Below are 18,108 nucleotides of genomic sequence, written 5' to 3'. Positions count from 1 at the left end.
TGGACTCTGTGCACACTGTACCTATTTGGGAACAGTATATACAGAGCCACTTTCTTACACAATACCCTTAAAGCTCCGGCAGGCCCCTAACCTCGCGAACAGGACGTCGAAGAATAACTTGATGCTCCAGAAGAGGAGGAAGCCTCTGGAACATTCGAAGATGAATGGAACAACCTTGACACAAAGCCCAGAAGAGGTCTGTAGGTATCCCTCGAAGGCTTCGCCACTAGATGACATAGCCTTCTACAACAGCCTCATGACGAAAGCAGTTGATACCTTCGGGTCCCCTTAAAGGAGGAGAAAGGAGACTCTGGCTTCCTCCTAGAAACATTAGCACCATCCACCAAGTTGACACAACCAAGTTGACACAATACCTTCCAATGCTGTCAAGCATTCTGGACCAAGGCAAGGAGGCTTTCAAGGAGCCTGCCTCAGCAAAGGGGGTAACCCCAAGGGTGGAGAAAAAATACAAACCCTCCATGAAGGACCCTAAATACATTCATGGGAACACAGACTCCATCATTGTCACCACAGCAAGGAGGAGGAGCAACACTCACTCCTCTACTGGCCCACCTCCTGAGAGAGAAAGTAAAAAACGGACATGGAGGGGGAGAAAGATAGAGAAAGAGGCAACAACACAGGGGCACTTTGCAAACTCTAATGCCTTCCTCAATAGGTATGGCCACCAACAATGGGACCACATCGAAGAACTGATAAACAAGCTCCCGGAAGAGGATAAGAATAGAGCAAAATCCATCATACAGGAAGGAAGAAACACAGCGAACACCTGCCTGAAATCAGCTCTAGACACAGCCGATACAGCCAGCAGCCAAATGTGCACAGGCACTACATTGAGAAGGCATGCCTGGCTCCGTATTTCAGGCATCAAGCAAGAAGTCCAAACCTCTTTAATTAACAAACCCTTCACAGGAGATGCCCTGTTTGGAAGTGAGGTAGATGAATCCCTATTACAAATAAAGGACAATGAGTCCTGCAACAGAGGGGCGCCTTCAAAAGAGGTGGTTTTAACCTCAGAAGTCCCACGGGAAGGTGGGTTCTTCTCAACAGGTCAACCTCCAACACAGGGGCAATCGAGCCTGGCAGCAGCAACCATGGCAGTCCTTTTGTGGCAGAGGAAGAGCCAGGAGACCACCCGCAAGAGGGGGGGGGAGCAAACTCAAAGTGACATGCTTGGATAAGGTAATAGCACGCACGCGCTCTATGCTGCTGTAATTGTAGGCTGCAGCGCTGGTCATTTTTAAAATTACCGTTTTTCTATTTACTTTTGTTTTAATTTCTATCTTACCCTGTTTTTAACTGTTCTTGAAGCGCCCACACACCTGCACTTTAAATCGGGCCCCTCACCGCGTTTTGAGCGGATTTGTGATCTTTCTGCATTCGTTTTGGCGCGTGGCCGCCATCTTGGGGGTGGCTTGTGTCGACTGTGCCACTTGTTGAGCGCTCTAGCGCTTATTACGACCACAGGTGAGCCCTATTTAATGCTCGCTATACCTGCGCAGCGGTGACGCGCAGCGGTAGCGCCTGACTCGCGCCGGAGTCAAGCCAGAGTCCTGCCCGTCTGCGCCCGTCAGCGTCCCGGAGGCGCTCGGGGCGGCGGGACAGGCTCGGCCACCCAGCATGTGCCATACAGGACCACTCGCGCTGCGTTATACTGCTGGGGAGCTCCGCGCTCACGGCTTCCAGTGGCTGCTGTACTGTCTTTCCTGGGCGTCACCGTGGTAAGTCCATCTGCCCCGGTTGCGGATGGCGTCCCTCCCGTGCTTTGCCTTGTTCCCCTGGCAATAACATCGCCAGTGTGGGATATCTCTGCATGCTACTAAACACCAGATCGGCGTGCAGACATGCACAAGACGTCTTTGAGCTTCTTGACACGGCTAAGCCACTGTGTCTTATGCTCACCGAGACATGGTGGGGAGAACTTTCGAATCCAGACGTCGCCATGGCAATTCCGCCTGACTATAACGTCTTCAGGAAGGACAGAGCGAAGGGAAGGGGCGGTGGAGTGGCACTGGTGGTGAAGAAAGGCACGGCTTGTACTATCTTGCCAGTGGAGGATATTCGTGGCTCGGAGTCCCTCGCTTTTTCTATCGCTTTGGCTCCGCATCAATCAGTCAAGGGATTATTGGTCTATAGACCGCCTGGCCCACCCGGAACGTTCTTTGAAGATCTTGACTCCGTCTTACTGGGACTGGCCCTGAAAGCAGAACACTGCATCGTGGCCGGAGATTTCAACTTCCGGATGGATGATCCATCCGACGCGGCCGCTAATAAAATCTCAGAGGCTATGGCACCGCTGGGATTGCTCCCCTATCTGCAGGGGCCGACGCATGACAAGGGACACACTCTTGACCAGGTTTTCTCGACCTCCCCTTTTGAGGTCCTAGAGACTATCCCGGTACTATGGTCAGACCATTCGCTGGCTAAATTTTCGATCAAAGGCACAGTTAAATCGGCTGTTGCCGCCCCACAGCTGCATGGTCGCACCCATAGGGCGTACCATCGAGTGACCCCTGAGATGTTGGCTCTGGATCATCCCTGCCCCATCTCTGGCGACCTGACGAAGGATCTGGAGTCCCTGCAGGCATGGCTTTCTGACAGGCTTAATGATCTTGCCCCGGAACTGGCCCCCCGTCTTACTCCCAAACGAGTTTCCGCCCCTTGGTTCACCGCAGCACTGTCGGCCAGGCGGCAGCAGTGCAAGGTAGCTGAAAGAGCCTGGCGGGTAAAATATGACTCGGATGCTAAGTTGACCTATAAGAGCGCGGTTAAGGAGTATCACCGGGACATTCGCCTGGGTAAGAAAGCCTACTTGGCAGGGAGGATAGAAGCTGCCTCCAACTCCTGTAAGGAGATTTTCTCTATAGTTAGAGAATTTATTTCTCCACGGACTAACATCTTTGAGGAGAGACCCTCTGACTCTTGGGCCTCTGATCTTGCTAGTTTTTTTACTAGCAAGATCCAACTTATACAGGATTCTTTTCCATCAGCTGTACCCGTGGAGCGAATTAATTCTGAGGCCAATCGATCGCCCCCGGCTTCGCCAGGCTTGACGCTGGGCGTATTTCCACCTATATCTGCGCCCGCCTCTTTAGCACTTTTGGGCATCCTGAAATCGGGCTCGCCCCTGGACCCATGCCCTGCTAAAATTCTGGCGAAATTGGCCGAGGTGGTTAATCCATTGGCTAACCCGCTACTGAATCTCTCGCTGAGCCAGGGAGTGGTTCCGCAGGCTTGGAAGCAGGCAATGGTCATCCCGCTGCTCAAGAAGCCTGGTCTGGATCCAAAGGCCCCAGTCAAGCCTATCTCTCTGCTGCCGGCTCTTACGAAAGTTGTTGAAAAGCACGTGCAGACGGTGCTGTCCAATTTTCTAGAGTCGAATGAGATTCTGCATGCCACCCAGTCGGGTTTTCGCCCAAATCTCAGCACGGAGACTGCGCTCCTCGAGGTCTCAGAAACTATTAAAGGGGTTCTGGATACTGGGGGTAAAGCCATGCTGGTGATGCTGGACTTGTCGGCGGCTTTCGACACCGTCCCCCATGACGGTCTTCTCATAAGACTCTATGAGATTGGACTACGGGGGACGGTGTTCAGCTGGTTTTCCTCCTTTCTAGCGGGCCGCCGGCAAACGGTCTGGGCCTCGCCAGATTCCGCCGTGATGCCGCCTCTGGGAGTCGGGGTCCCTCAGGGCTCTATTTTGAGCCCGACCCTCTTTAATATCTTTATGACCCCTTTGGCGGCGTTGGCGGAGTCGTTTGGGGCCCGGATCGTATCCTATGCAGACGACACCCAGCTCCTCTTCTCGTGTAAGAGAGGAGGAGACTTTGATGGGGAGAGTATCCGGGATTGCCTTGGGGCTGTGTTTCAATGGTTTCAACTGAACAGCCTCAAGTGCAATTCCGATAAGTCCGAGGTACTTTTCTATGGGTGTGACACGGAGCCAGACTGGCAGGCTTGGTGGCCTACCAATATGTTCCCCCCAACTTGTTCATCCCAAATGGCTAAGAACTTGGGGGTCAAGATGGACAAGGGGTTGACTATGAAGTCCCAGATCCTGGGGGTGTCGGGCACTTGCTTCGGCCTCCTTAGGATGCTACGGAGGTTTCTTCCCCTCTTATCGGAGGAGCACAGGAAGCTGACTGTGCAGGCCCTGATAGGCTCTAGGTTAGATTATTCAAACGTTCTGTACCTGGGCCTGCCAGAGTACCTGCTACAGCGGCTCCAAATTGTGCAGAATGCTGCGGCGAGAGCGATTTTTGGATTGAATAGACGCGTTAGTGCTGCGGGCTTGCTCCAGACCCTGCACTGGCTCCCAATCCGCAAGCGGATCGCCTTTAAGGCTTTGACCCTGACATACAAGGCCCTCCATGCGACGGGAGCAAAGTACCTCCAAAGGAGACTTGCCTTCTACCGACCGGCTCGCTCTCTGAGATCAGAATCCCTGTTTTTGGCGACCGTCCCGCGAGTGAAGAGAGCACGCTTGGGAGGTCGCTCCTTTGGACTACTGGCGCCACAGCTGTGGAACTCTCTGCCTCTTACACTTCGGGGAGCCACCAGCTTACTAGCTTTTAGAAAGGACCTCAAAACCTGGTTGTTCACCCAGTAGGTCTTTTTTGTTCGTTGTTTTCTTTCTGTCTGTGACACTTTCTCTTTTAATGTGTTATGTTAGTATACTGCAGCCTACCCTAAATAAAAGCGCCGGGACACTCTTTTTGAGTAGCCGTGCGCTCTATAAAAGCCATTTTAACATAACCTAACATAACATGCCCACAAGGGAAGACCCTCACACACCAGTGGGAGGCAGAATATCGCACCACCTACTTCAGTGGGAAAACATCACCACAGACAGTTGGATTTTAAATGTGGTATGCCATGGCTATTGTATAAAACTAACAAACAAGCCCCCACCAACTCAACAGAGGAAGAAGAAGTTCCAAAGAACTGAAATCTTACAATTAAGACAGGAAATAAAGGAACTCCTATAAAAAAAACAGCAATAGAGACGGTACTAAGGAGGGAACACTACAAAGGGAATTATTCACCTTACTTCTTGGTACCAAAGCAAAATCTCCCGTTAAGACTTATCTTAGACTCGTAAACCAATTAATTGGCACGCAGCATTTCAAGATGTTAACACTACAAGAAGTAATCCCGCAGCTGCAAAAAAAGTGTTTCATGGCAACAATAGATCTAAAGGATGCCTATCTGCACATCCCCATGAACCAAGCGCACAAGGTTCACCCATGAGGACATTCGATACCAATTCAAGGTCTTTCCCTTCAGAATAAAATCAGCACTAAGAGTCTTCACAAAGTGCCTAGCCGCATTAGCAGCATCCTTAAGAAGAGGAATCCACGTCTATCCCTACCTAGCGACTGGCTGGTGAAGGCAAATTCAAAGAAAGATGTTACACGTTCATCAGGTGATCATAATGCTGCAAGAATTGGGTTTTTCAATGAACCACAAAAAGTAATCAACAAATCCAGAGCTAAAAATAAACCTTCCTAGGAACACGATTAAACTCCAAGGTTGCACGGGCATACCCTACCCAAACGAGAATAAAAGCTATCAAACCGCAAACTTGCCTCTACCAGAAGGGTCAGCCTCCGACAGGGAGGACAGTCTTGAAACTCATGGGCATGATAGCATCATGCATCCCCCTCATCACTCATGCACGCCTTCACATGCACCCTCTACAGGAGTGGCTATGCAACAGTTGGTCACCAACCACAGGGAGTTGGGAGGATCTAGTGGTTGTAACAGAAACGGCTCAGAAGGAGATACAATGGTGGGCATCCAAGATATCCTCACTAGGCAGACCTTTCAAAACACCAACTCCCTCAGTGACCATCACAATAGATGCGTCCCTCAATGGTTGTGGAGCACATTCAGGAAACTTGAGGGTACGAGGTCAATGGAACAATGCAGACTCCGTAAAGCACATCAACTTCCTAGAGATAAAGACTGTTTCCAAGCCCGCATAGGAGGGAAGACAGTATTGATCCAGACATACTATACCACGACGATGTCTTACCTCAACAAACAAGGCGGAACAAAATCATTTACCCTAAGCAAACTAGCTCAGGAAATATGGAAATGGGCCAATTCAAGGAAAATCAGCCTACAGACAGTTCGCCTGCTGGGAAAGGGCAATACCGAAGCTGGCCAAATCAGTGGACACAACAGCATCTTGCACGAATGGGAGATGAAGCAAAGGAGCCTGCAACAGGTCTTCAACCTCTGGGGGACTACAGGACTAGACCTATTTGTAGCAATGGAGAACAAATGCCAATCCTTCGCCTCCAGGTTTCAACACCACCTATCAAGAGGGAATGCCCCGTCACTAAACTAGTTATGCCAAGGGGGTAGGATTTATGTTTGAGGGGTGAGAATTAACAATGTCTTTTTGCATAAAATTATCATGAAGTTGATGCTTATATTTCTAAATTGTCATAGATACCCCTGACGAAGGTCAATGGATGACCGAAATGCATTGGGTGGCATTGAATTAGAAGGAGGAAGCAAGTTTCTAAACATGCCTGTGAATAGGCCCGGATGGGCAATTCTTGTGCAATTAAAACATGTGAAATAATGGAAATACAAATCTTTGACGTGACGGACAAGTAAAATGAAACTTTGCGAATAAATGGATACATTTTGGTTATACAATAGATTACGTGTTTATTAGACTCACAAATGTGTATTCGGCTGTGCAACTCTTTAGTGATTCGGAAAACTGCGTTTCACTACTTTTGATGACTTGTAAATTTTGCGCGACTGGGACGGAGCGCAACAAGAGTGCCTGCACGCTAACATGGAGAAAAAGGATTTCGAGGAAAAAGGAAAGGTGTGCTTCAGGTTCATCAAAAATATCTGTCACTAAACTGGTCAGGGCCATTTGCATACACTTTTCCTCCGATTCATCTACTATAAAAGGTACTGGAAAAAGCCCGCAACCAGTTACAAATCTAATTCTCATAGCCCTTCAATGGGCAAGGCAAACCTGTTCTCAAACCTACTCGAACTGTCCAGGGGACAGTGGTTCAATTTCAGGACAGAGAAGGGTCTTCTCACAATGCAAAGGGGTCAAATTTTTCACCCTGAACCAGCGACCCTCAGCCTGGCACTGAGGGTCCAGACATTTAAACCTACCGCAAAGAACAATGGAGATACTAAAGGAGGCAAGAAAACAAACCACAAGACAATGCTACGCAGCTAAGTTGAGGCGGTGCACCGTATGGTGTACAGAAAACAGTAGCTTAAGTTCGATTTCACACAAGGAAGTGTGCTCGTATATCTGACACACTTGCTTGACAGTAACCAACTACTCAAGCCTCAAGGTGCACGTGCCAGCAATTGTAGCCTACATCAGGGGCGATTCATGTACAAGTTTCTTCACGGCACCAGTCATCAAAAGATTCCAGGAAGGGGCAAGAGGATTGCACCCCCAAGGAAGGCTCCAGCAGCAATCTGGAGCTTAAACACAGTTCTACAACTAATGACAGGACCATTCGAGCCCATGCGCAAAGCAGAACTCAAATACATCACCATAAAGACTACCTTCATAATAACTATAACATCTCTGACGAGTCAGTGAACTACAAGCGTAAACGATTGTGGAACCATACATGCAAATCCATAAGGACAAGGTTGTCCTAAGGAGAAACCCTCAATTTCTACTTAAGGTAGTAAGCATATTTCACATGAACCAAAGCATGCAGCTAGCAGTCTTCTTCCAAAATCCCACAAACACGAATAGAAAGAAGCCTTCATACCCTGGATGGAAGAAGGGCTTTACCATACTATCTACAAGAGACAAACAACTCTGTAAAGGCAATCAGTTGTTAGTCTCTTAACGAAGGTCCAACAAGGGAGCACCCGTGACAAAGGGGACAATTGCACGTTGGATTGTAGAGGCAATTCAAGTATGCTGTGCCTCCGCAGGAAAGACTCTAAACACACAGCCCAAAACCCACTCAAGGAAAAAAGGGGCAACCCTGGCCTTCATGGCCAACGTGCCAATAGACACTATGTGCAGCAGCAGCATCATCTCAGCAAACCGTCACCAAGCATTACTACGTGGATATACAGATGACTAAGGAAGCTCAAGTGGGACAGAAAGTACTTCAACACATGTTTGCAAAATCTTCCTCAACTTAACAAAGTCACCCCAAGGAGGGAGAAACCTCTACATAATCTAATGCACAGCATGTGAATCCAGAAAAGGATTCATGCTGCAGAACAAAATGGTTACTTACCAGTAGGAGGAGTTTGACAGCTTGAAGAGTTTTCTGGATTCACATGCGGACCACCCACCCTCCCCTCAAAGGAGGAATGCAAACAGGTGGTGAAAAAAGGTCATGTAAATAAAGAACTAACAACTAAAGACAACAAGATTTGAGACATAACCTATTTTACCAAGTAAGTAAAAGGGGAAAAAGGAATCTGAAGATGGCTACCACGCACAGGAATTTCCGGGACTGTCTGACATCACACAAGGGATGGACCTAGCACCAAATAGTAGTCTACAATGCTCCAAAGAGGGGTAAAAAAATTCTGGACCCAACTACTAGATGGCATAATAGTGCACAGCATGCGAATCCAGAAAACTCTTTAAGCTGCAAAACTACTCCTACTGGTAAGTAACCATTTTGTTATCTCAGTTTACCAAATCATTGTATGGCTATTCGTGGGGGAAGCTCGTATACCTACTATATGCGCTTGGTATGCTTCAAAGTGCAGCATATTTGTATATTATTGCAATACAAAACACTTGTACCACCTCTAAACCTCTGTCCAGGACTGTCTGCTACCAGCTCCACCTTCAAAAGTCAAGGTTAGTGCACACATCTGTATGCCTTTTCCTGGCTGCTGTTACTGTTCTATGCAAAATAGGGAGCTTCTTCATTATTCGTAATTCCTGTCAAAGCTTTCATGGAAGGTTATACATTTATTCCACCCACAATTTCACCTGCTGCTCTCTGAATCCATAATGTGGTTCTCACTAGGCTAATTGACGTTTCATTTGAACTGTTACTCAATCTCCTGCCATTTGCTGTTCCTTATAGCTGTTACGTCTTTAAGGTATATCAGTGAACTCCAGGCTCTTGCTAGAGGCTTTTGTTCAAGTTCATAAAGATAGTCGCTCTTAGAACTAACCCTAAGTTCCTCACCAAAGTTGTATCCCGTTTCCACCCTAACCAAACAATCGGGCTCCCGGTTATCTTCCTTCAAACTGACTCAGCAGAAAGATCTTCATATATTAGATGTGAAACCGGCTCTAATGTTGTTCATTGACAAAGCTAAACCTTTTCTGTCAAACTCAACAACTTTTTTTGCGTTTGTCAAGCCTCATAAAGTTCACACAGTATCAGAAGCGCCAGCATAATCGGGTGGATTGAATAATGCATCCACATCGTTTACCTTCAAGGCAAAAGAACACTGCCTACTCCCCCATTCTACTTACAAGAAGGGTGGAACAATGACTTTCTTGGGAAACATTCCCATAGCTGGTATTTGTAAGGCAGCTACACGGTCAGCACCACATACCTTCTGAAAACATTATCACGTGAATATTCTAGACCATCAGCAGGTTCGAATTGGCAAATATTTTTGAGCACATTATTTCAGATAAGTGCAACTCTTGCTGACTGACAAGTGATCAAGGGGAGCACTGCTTTAAAGTCTAGCAGACCTTGTGTATCTACAGAAACACATGCAACGAAAGGAAATTGCTACTTACCCTTTGAGCATCTGTTTATAGCGTGTAGTGCTGTAGATTCACATGCTCTCATCCGCCTCCTCTGGGGTCGCAGTTCGCTCCAGGTATCGTTTGTTCATTGATATTTACTCCATATACACATTATACTCCTCGTCACCATATTGATGTCGCTCACAGCTCCTTACTTGCGCTCACACACTGTTCGAAAAACAATCAAACAGTGGAGTCCGTGCACACACACATTGCCAACTAAGGTTAGTCACTGGACATCCCGTGACTTGATAGACTTCTTCCAATTGAAACAACTTGCATTGCCCGAGCCCAACACTAAATGGCGGGAGTTTGCAGAGCATCTGAATCTACAACACTTCATGCTTCAAACAGATGCTTACAGGGTAAGTAACATTTCCCTTGTATTCCACAGTACATGAAAAGGTTTTGTTTTTGAGTCACTGGTGGGGTGATTGCTGAAATGTCTGCGATCAGTAGGAGACTAGTACCAACTTTGTGTCTATAAAGCAGACGGTGCATTTGTGTACATGGGATTTTTTTTGATCAGGTACCATTTCAGTCTGCAAATCTTAATGCAACTGTTGTCAGTGTCTATAATCTAATTCAGGTGCCTGCACCCTCACATTAAGAATGCACTCAGGCAGAACAGAAGAGTGGTATTGTCTGAACACTTTATATGGGTCCACATGCCACAAGGTTGATAAACCAGTCCTTCGGCCTTATTAATCACTCCGCAGCCAAGCCACACATCGCTTCGACCTAGATCATGTTCAGGCTTTGGTGCTCTAGATTGTGGATCAGTAGATGCGATGGGTCATCCTGTGTTTGAAAATGTACAAAGTCTGTAACTGGTATTTTTTCTGGTGCCTAGTGCACGCACTCCTAGTCAGACGCTGCCTAGAGAACTCTAGATTGACCTCGCCCATAACTACCCTTGCCCTTCAACCTGGCCACTCCATGAATCAAACCTTTTGAGCACTTTTTTAATTGAAGTAGTTTGCAAAGCGATCTACAGATGTTGTAGCACTTTGTTCTTCATCTGCTTTTGTCAAGATGGTCCCTCTGCCCATAGCATCTGATTTTCCTGGCATATTTTCTGAAACTAATCCACGTGCTCCATTCATGGCTGATGCAGTCCCAGGTAGCTTTTTGCTGAAGTTACTCTTCTGAGATGATTCTACCATGACATATAGGCGGGCGCCACATGGAAAATTCATTCCGGTCTTGTCGACATGCCGTTTTGATTCTCCGCATTCGGCGTGATGAACCGTCCAAAGCTTCTGGTGGAAGCTTATCTGTATTTCCTAAGTGAGGCTCATTTGTAGGCCTTTGAGGTCACGCTTTCAATACTGGACTACGCTTTGATTGGCCCTTCATATACAACTGTGCTTTTTTTTTTTCTTACTCTTGTCATAACATGCTCTAACCCTAATAGCTTCATTACTAAAGCTCTGATGGCCACAGGCTAATGTTGGCCTCGTCCACCTTTAAAAATCAGGACACTTCCCAAATAACGACCGATTGAGTTAGAATACTCTTATTTCTCAAACACAAGCTCAAGAGGATTTAAGAAACAGTCAACACACGTGAAGCAGACCAATAACTAATTACTTGAATCAATCTTTCATGCCTTAATTGATGATGCCATGGAGTCGATTGCCTGAATGTCCGGGCGATTGCCTTCTGCCAAGAAATGTACATTGGGCCAAGGTTTCGCGACGGTCCACCACACCATTTATGATTGAAGGAGAATATGCTGAAGGAGGCCGAGGGTTGTCTGGAGGTATCCCTGCCCCTCAGAAGAGTCGGTGTTAGGCACCCATAGGGAGAGCCCATTCTTTTTGCATTGTGCCCTTAGTTAAAAGCTTTTGGTACCACTCACACAAATGTGCTTTCATAATTTCTGGTATTTTGAAATCTATTTGTACTATTCAATCACAAGCTATTTAAATGTTTTGTGTTGGATTAAAAATACTTAACAGCCTTTTGTTTCATAATGATCGGCAGGCAGCTCACTTGACAAAGACCTCAAAGTGTAGTCCGAGAAAGAAAAGTAAACACAATTTTCCATGATAATATGAGCAGTAATTAGTAAAACAAATAGGCATTTATCCTCTGTCCTAGAACAGACCGCAAATGTGTCAAGATAAAAAACAGATTTAAAGGCACCTTTATTTCTCTTTCACTTTCTGAATGAACAGAGTACCTGTTCCTTCCCAGCTTAAATTCATTGCCAGAACTGACCAGTAGATCCTAAAAATAGCTCGACCTGATAAAATCTGATGTGCCATAGCGAGTTGGCGAGTATTTTTTTCAAGGCCTGCTAAATTTTTATAAATCCTGGTCCCCTCCTTCAGCAGTTTCTATCTTTGTTTTCTTGGCACCCAGGATGCCAGCACACTTGTGCGGAGAGAAGACAGCCAACCATGTTTAGATCCTTTGCTGAATAGCGGCCCTCACTCTGGACTGGCCCCAAATATGGTAAAGCCATGGGAGACGATGAGAGACTTGACTGCCTCTTTAGTTGTGACAAGTGCTCGGATTCCTTGGTAGACCTGTACACTGTGTGGATGAGGAGAAAAACCTATGTGAAGACAATTCGACACAGAGCCTGCCACATGTGCCTTGATGTTGCCCCAGCCCTGCTGGCCAGAAGGAAATTCGACACCAAGACTAACATCTGAGTCGAAGAGCTGGCTTGGCTTCATATATTGATGGGTGAGCCTGCACGTCCCCATCCATTCTTTGTCTTTAGGATATCTGTATCCCCCCTTGTTTATGCCCTGTAGGACCAGGAGGCATTCTGCTCCTCTGCCTCCCTACGACATGGAGTTTTTTGTACTTGCTGAAATAGATGACCCTCAATCCAGGTGGATCCACCTTTCACCGATAGAAGTAGTGGTCACTATCTGGTGATCACTATCTGCCCCTAATGGAAGAGTTTCCTGTTGGATGTGGTGCAAACTGTGATTGTGGTGGGTGGCACAGTGTCCTACCATTGAAATATCATGCCCCCTAAATGGAAAGGCACCCTTAGTACTTAGTTGCTCTCCTTAAATGCATGTGGAACAGATAGGTCCTTTGCAGGTACGTGAAATCGATGTGGCGGAGTACTTAGTTGTTTGGGTGGTTGGTTTGAACTATTTGAGAATGACTACTTTTATTCCACGCTTTGGTACTCTTGGAGCTGAGTGAAATCCGTGCTTCTTGCATCTCTATTTCTTACCAACCTGTAAAATCCCTTTATCAAGAGCGCAGGCCCATAGGTAGCTAGCGACCCAGAATGCTTTCGAACTCTGTCGTCTAAAATGAAGCCCCATCGAATAATATTGGCAATGGTGCCATTCATAACGCCTAGATATGCGGAGCTAAACCTATGTCTAGGTGTATATGTTAACCCAAGTAATTGATGGCACCATTTGGTTTTCTTTATGAATCTTCATTTTAATTTCATTATTGCCTGATAGTAATTATTTTTTAGTAACAATGACTGGACATTGAAGTTATTCAGTGTTACTATTGTCATGGTAATGCTGAGTTTAAACCCCCCTCTGCTTTCTGAAGTTAATTTAAACTGTCCAAGGGAGTAGTGCCAAGTGGTTGGGTACCTTAAGGGAATAACTTGACTGTGTAATCAGAATGCACCAGTATTGTGGGCCAGGGCACCCGTGGTAATGACCCACAACCAGTGGCTGCTACTAGATCCCAAGGAAAAGCATATGTGGAGCACCTTTGCCTTTAATTGTGGTTGAAGAATGGTTTTGCGTTCAGAGTTGCAACACAAGGGCGATGAGGTCTTATTCCGCAAGTACTGGTAGATCTGCAATGCATAAATGATGTTAGTCCAGTGAAAGGGGACCCAACTCTGGAGGCGATCATTGCGACAGATGTGGCCATAAAGGGTTGGGATTAAAGGGGAGGTTGTGTGGTTTATATAAAAGGTCACGGAAGAGCTCAGACATAAAGAAACGAGCCATAGGTTTGAAACCTGATAGTTGCATTATTCTGCAAAATAGTGGTTGCATATAGAATTTTAGTTTGTAGCCCTGAGGAAAGAAGTCTAGGCAATGGTGCCAGGCGGAACACGTGTTGGCTAGATGTTTTAAAGAAGTAAGGAAAAAAAGGAATAGATCATTGTGAGAAAGTGGGTTTCTGTTGCAGTAACCCCCCCCCTTTTTTGCCTAATAGCTGATGCACTTTTCCTTGTTGTGCCCTGGGCTCCTGCCAATCAGTTGCCCAGGGTCTGTGTTCCTTCCCTAAAATACAAACTCCCAATTGGCAAACCCTGGCCACATGTCAGCCCCTAGTAAATGGTACCCTAGGTACCCAGGGCCTTGTGACCAGGGAAGGCCTCTAAGGGCTGCAGCACTCATTGTGCCACCCTTAGAGGCCCTGTACCCTTACACACACACACTGCCTTTGCAGGCTGAGTGTCTGGGTGCAGGACAAAACAAAGAGTCGACATGGCACACATCTCTGTGTGCCATGCCCATCACCTACACTGCCAAGGCATATGTCAGCCACCCCTCTGGCTGGGTGCCTTATGCCTATGGTGTGGGCACAGGAGCAGGAGCCCTGTGCCCCTACAGTACCCAGGTCCATTCCTGGGCACTGTAAGTACAGTGCTGCCTTTTACAAGTACATGGTGCTGAGAGCTCGTCAAACACGAGCTCCACAGCACCATAATGGCAACACTGAAGACTGGGAAGTTTGGTATCAAACTTCTCAGCACATTAAACCCACACTGATGCCAGTGTGGGATTTAATGTACTAAGCACCCCAGAGGGCATCTTAGAGATGCCCCCTTACAGCTAACCTACAATCCACGTCTGCTCTGAGGCTGCCCAGGCTGCCACACAGCAGACACGTTGCTGGACCCCTGGGTGGGAGAGCCCCTGCTCTCCCGGGCCTGCAACAATGCACATCCTGGGTGAGGTGAGAAATCTCCTCCCCCAGGATGAGCAAAGGGAAGCTTCAAAGGCATGCCGCCAGTTGGAGTTTCCCCAGGCCACTGCAACCCCCCACTCTGGCGGGAAGCTTGGCCGGAAACCCCATACAAGGACAGGGGATGTGCCAGCCTGCCCACCCCACCCCTCAGGTGGGGGAGGCGAGGTGAAGCACATCTCCGGGCTCTCGCCATCTTGAAGATGGGAGGCCCTACCCTATCAGGATTAGGCTACTGCCCCCCTCCCACAGGAGAGAGGCAGGATAGGGGGTGTACCCACCCCAGGACAAGGACCCATTGGTCCCTGGCCTTCACCTACCTGTAACGCCCCTAAATCTAGTATTTAGGGGCCCCCTGAACCTTCCTTCCCCAGATCCCAGATTCGAAACTACAAGAAGAGCAAGAAGAACAAAGACCTGCCCTGCAGCTGCTAAAAAGAGGAAGACACCAACTGCTTTGGCCCCAGCCCTACCGGCCTGTCGACTCTCGAACCTGCTCCTGCTCCAGCGCGGCATCTCTTGTGGCCAGCAACCTCAAAAACCCCGGAGGACCTGGCTACCTTTGAACTCTAAAGCCCCTGGGACTCCCATGAGTAGAGGCTCTACTCAGAAACCTATCTCTAACCCCTGGCAGCAGCCCGGAACCGCGAACCCAGCACACTCTGCACCAGCCAAGCCTGGCCAGTTCCGGAGTGAACAAAGACCCTGAGGACGACCCCACGGCGACTGTGACCCCGAGTCCGGCACCCAAGGACCCCCCTCAACATTCCGGAAGAAGCCTGCAGCCTCAGAACAGAGTGCCACCCCAACCGCGATCAACAAGAGGGTAAGATTCCCGACATCAAAAGGCACCCCTGCACCCGGCGCCCTGCGGCCCCCTGTGCCCAATCCCGGGGTACCCACCTAACCTACAACTACCCAACTTACCTCTCGAAGTGGTGGTGGCATCTGAAGCATCCTCGTCCCCGAGCTTGCAGCCTTTTTCCAAACCGGAACATTACCATTGACTTCCATTGAGCGCCCGAAGGCTCAAAAGCACCCTGCACCCAGCCGCCCGAGTGGCCCTGGCAGTGCACTCTCTACACTAACCTACGTCCCCACTTGCCCTGAGTAAGTGACCAGGAGCCCAGCTCCCACAGCCGCGTGGCTTGCCAGACAGCAGCCACCAACCAAGGCCCCCCTATCCCTCATAGGATAACATTGGGCCTAACTCTCTCTGCACCCGGCCGTCCTGAAACCGCTGAGGGTGAACCAACTGTACCTACCTGACACTGGGGGACCCCTGAGTCTATGCCCAGAACTTCAACTCTGCCAGTCGGGTACTTACCCTTAAACCGCTAACTTCATTTTCCTCCTAGGGTAACATTGACTGGCTTTTTCTTGAAAAATCTTCTAAGTGTGAACTTTTCAAAACTGCAAATATTCACTAAAAATCAGCCAAGTGACAAAAACGAATTTACTCACCTGCTCTTAGGTGAGCTCCCAGTGCTGGATCTTGGTGCCCAGCCCTGACTCTGAAAAGTGTCCACAACTGTACTTACCTCTAACTCATTTTTCTTCCATAGGAAACCATTGTCTGCTTTTCTGTGAAATTTCTTCTAAGTGTCTATTTTTGCAAAATTGAAATATTCTTTTAAAATCGTACCATTTCTGCAAACGAAATTACTTACCTGTTTCTGATAAGGACCCCAGTCCTGGGTCTAGGTACCCAGTCCTGGATTACTAAAGTAACGATAAAGTACTCTACCTGCAATTTGAATTTCTTGCCATAGAGATCCATTGAATGTTTTCTTTGAAATATTTTCTAAGTGCTAACTTTTGAAATAGCTAAATATTATTTAAAAATCATTACAGTTATTAAGTCGACTTTCATCACTTGATTCTGAGTACTGACCCAGAGCTGGATCTAGGAGCCAGACCTGGAATTCCAAAAGTAATCTGAAAAGTAATTTATTACAAGATAACCTGAATTTACCATTGAGCTCAATGCATTGTTATGTTTAGGAAATAGGATTGTTTATTGCAACCAACTGTGACTGTTTACAAAAATCCATTGCTTATTGCAAAAGTATTTATATTCAATCTCTCATTCTGAGAAAAGTATATTTTTATTCCCTTTGTGGTTCTAAAAATAAAACAAGCATATATTTTATATATATAAACCATTGGCCTAGAGTTCAGTTATTGAGTGTGTGAAACCATTTGCTGACTGAGTGTGTACAATAAATGCTTTACACTGTCCTCAGGTACTGCCTTACTGCTCGACCAAGCTACCACTTTTGAGAGTAAGGTCATACCTAACTTTGACCTCTATCAGCCTCTGGGGGACTGTGGACTCTGTACACCCTGTACCCATTAGGGAACAGTATATACAGAGCCACTTTCTCACAATCATGAATTTTAATTTATATATTTATTAAGAATAGTAAAGAACATAGCTTCAAGACATGCGTTTTAACCTTGTGGTGTTGCTCGTTTGTATAGCATTTAGAAGTACTGTGGGTCTGTTCAAGGTGCTGAAAGGGAAGAGACAAAATCAACGAAAAGGATACGAAAGGGAAGAAGGAATTTCAAGATAATATAAGAAAGTGGACAAGGCATTATCGGTTTGAATGGCTCATAAGACTCCTTATGTCACTGAACCTGGTCCTGAATGGACCAGAAATGTACGAGCGTTCACCTACTTCCAATGATCTTATGTGCTTACTGTATCTCTCCATCAGCGATGCCTCATCAAAGTGTTAGTCCTTCTTTAAGTGTACATTTTTAAAAACGTTAAGCTGAATTCTGAGCTATTCATGTTAATAATGATGGTCTGTGATGAAAACAAGAGTTACTAGTAAATACTTTACTTTCTCTGCTTTCACTAACCCTTTTATTATTCTAATCCACTCCTTTGGCATTCTAGGGAAATCTTGAGCTCCAAAGATTCTGTTGTGGCCCAGACTGGAGACGGGGGTGCCTTCCAAGAGTTTTGCACTAATTCTTGTCTAGCGCTGTTTGAGGCACAGCCAGTGCGACCTCCCCCACAGCCGCAGAGACCCTCGGATACTGGCGAGATCATCAAGTGCAGTATCTGTCATAAACCTGGGGAGGTGAGTCCATTCATGGCTTCTTTCATCAGCCAGTGACTACTGGGGGGAGCGGAGGGCACTTTTCCCACAATGTGTGTAGATTGTGATTCTGTACAGTCATACATTTCTTTAATTTTCTGTGCTCGGGTTACTCTGCAGACAACCCTGGGGCTGTGAAGGGCTTGCATTGCTGAGTTCTATGGGAAAGTTTTGCTTATCGAATACTTGTTCTTGCAGTTTAGTGAATTGCATTTGGAGAAACTAGCTGTTGGTTCTTCTACAGGAGGGATCATATTGTTGGGTGGATGTCCTTGATTATTTTTGCCCACTTCCCCCTCT

General features: G+C 47.0%; 1 protein-coding gene across 5 annotated transcripts in view; it reads left to right on the top strand.

Annotated features, from left to right (window-relative positions):
- Positions 1 to 18,108, top strand: part of ZMYM3 (zinc finger MYM-type containing 3) — a 682,395-nt gene that overhangs the window by 169,724 nt on the left and 494,563 nt on the right. For all 5 annotated transcript variants that reach the window (XM_085608441.1, XM_085608444.1, XM_085608442.1 and 2 more), the window contains exon 6: positions 17,604 to 17,790. In XM_085608441.1, coding sequence (XP_085464567.1) covers positions 17,604 to 17,790 — 187 coding nt within the window. The remainder of the gene's footprint in view (positions 1 to 17,603; positions 17,791 to 18,108) is intronic.

This window comes from Triturus cristatus, chromosome 5_2 (genome assembly GCF_964204655.1).
Source record: "Triturus cristatus chromosome 5_2, aTriCri1.1, whole genome shotgun sequence".
NCBI lineage: Eukaryota > Metazoa > Chordata > Amphibia > Caudata > Salamandridae > Triturus > Triturus cristatus.
This window is presented reverse-complemented; position numbering and strand designations above follow the sequence as displayed.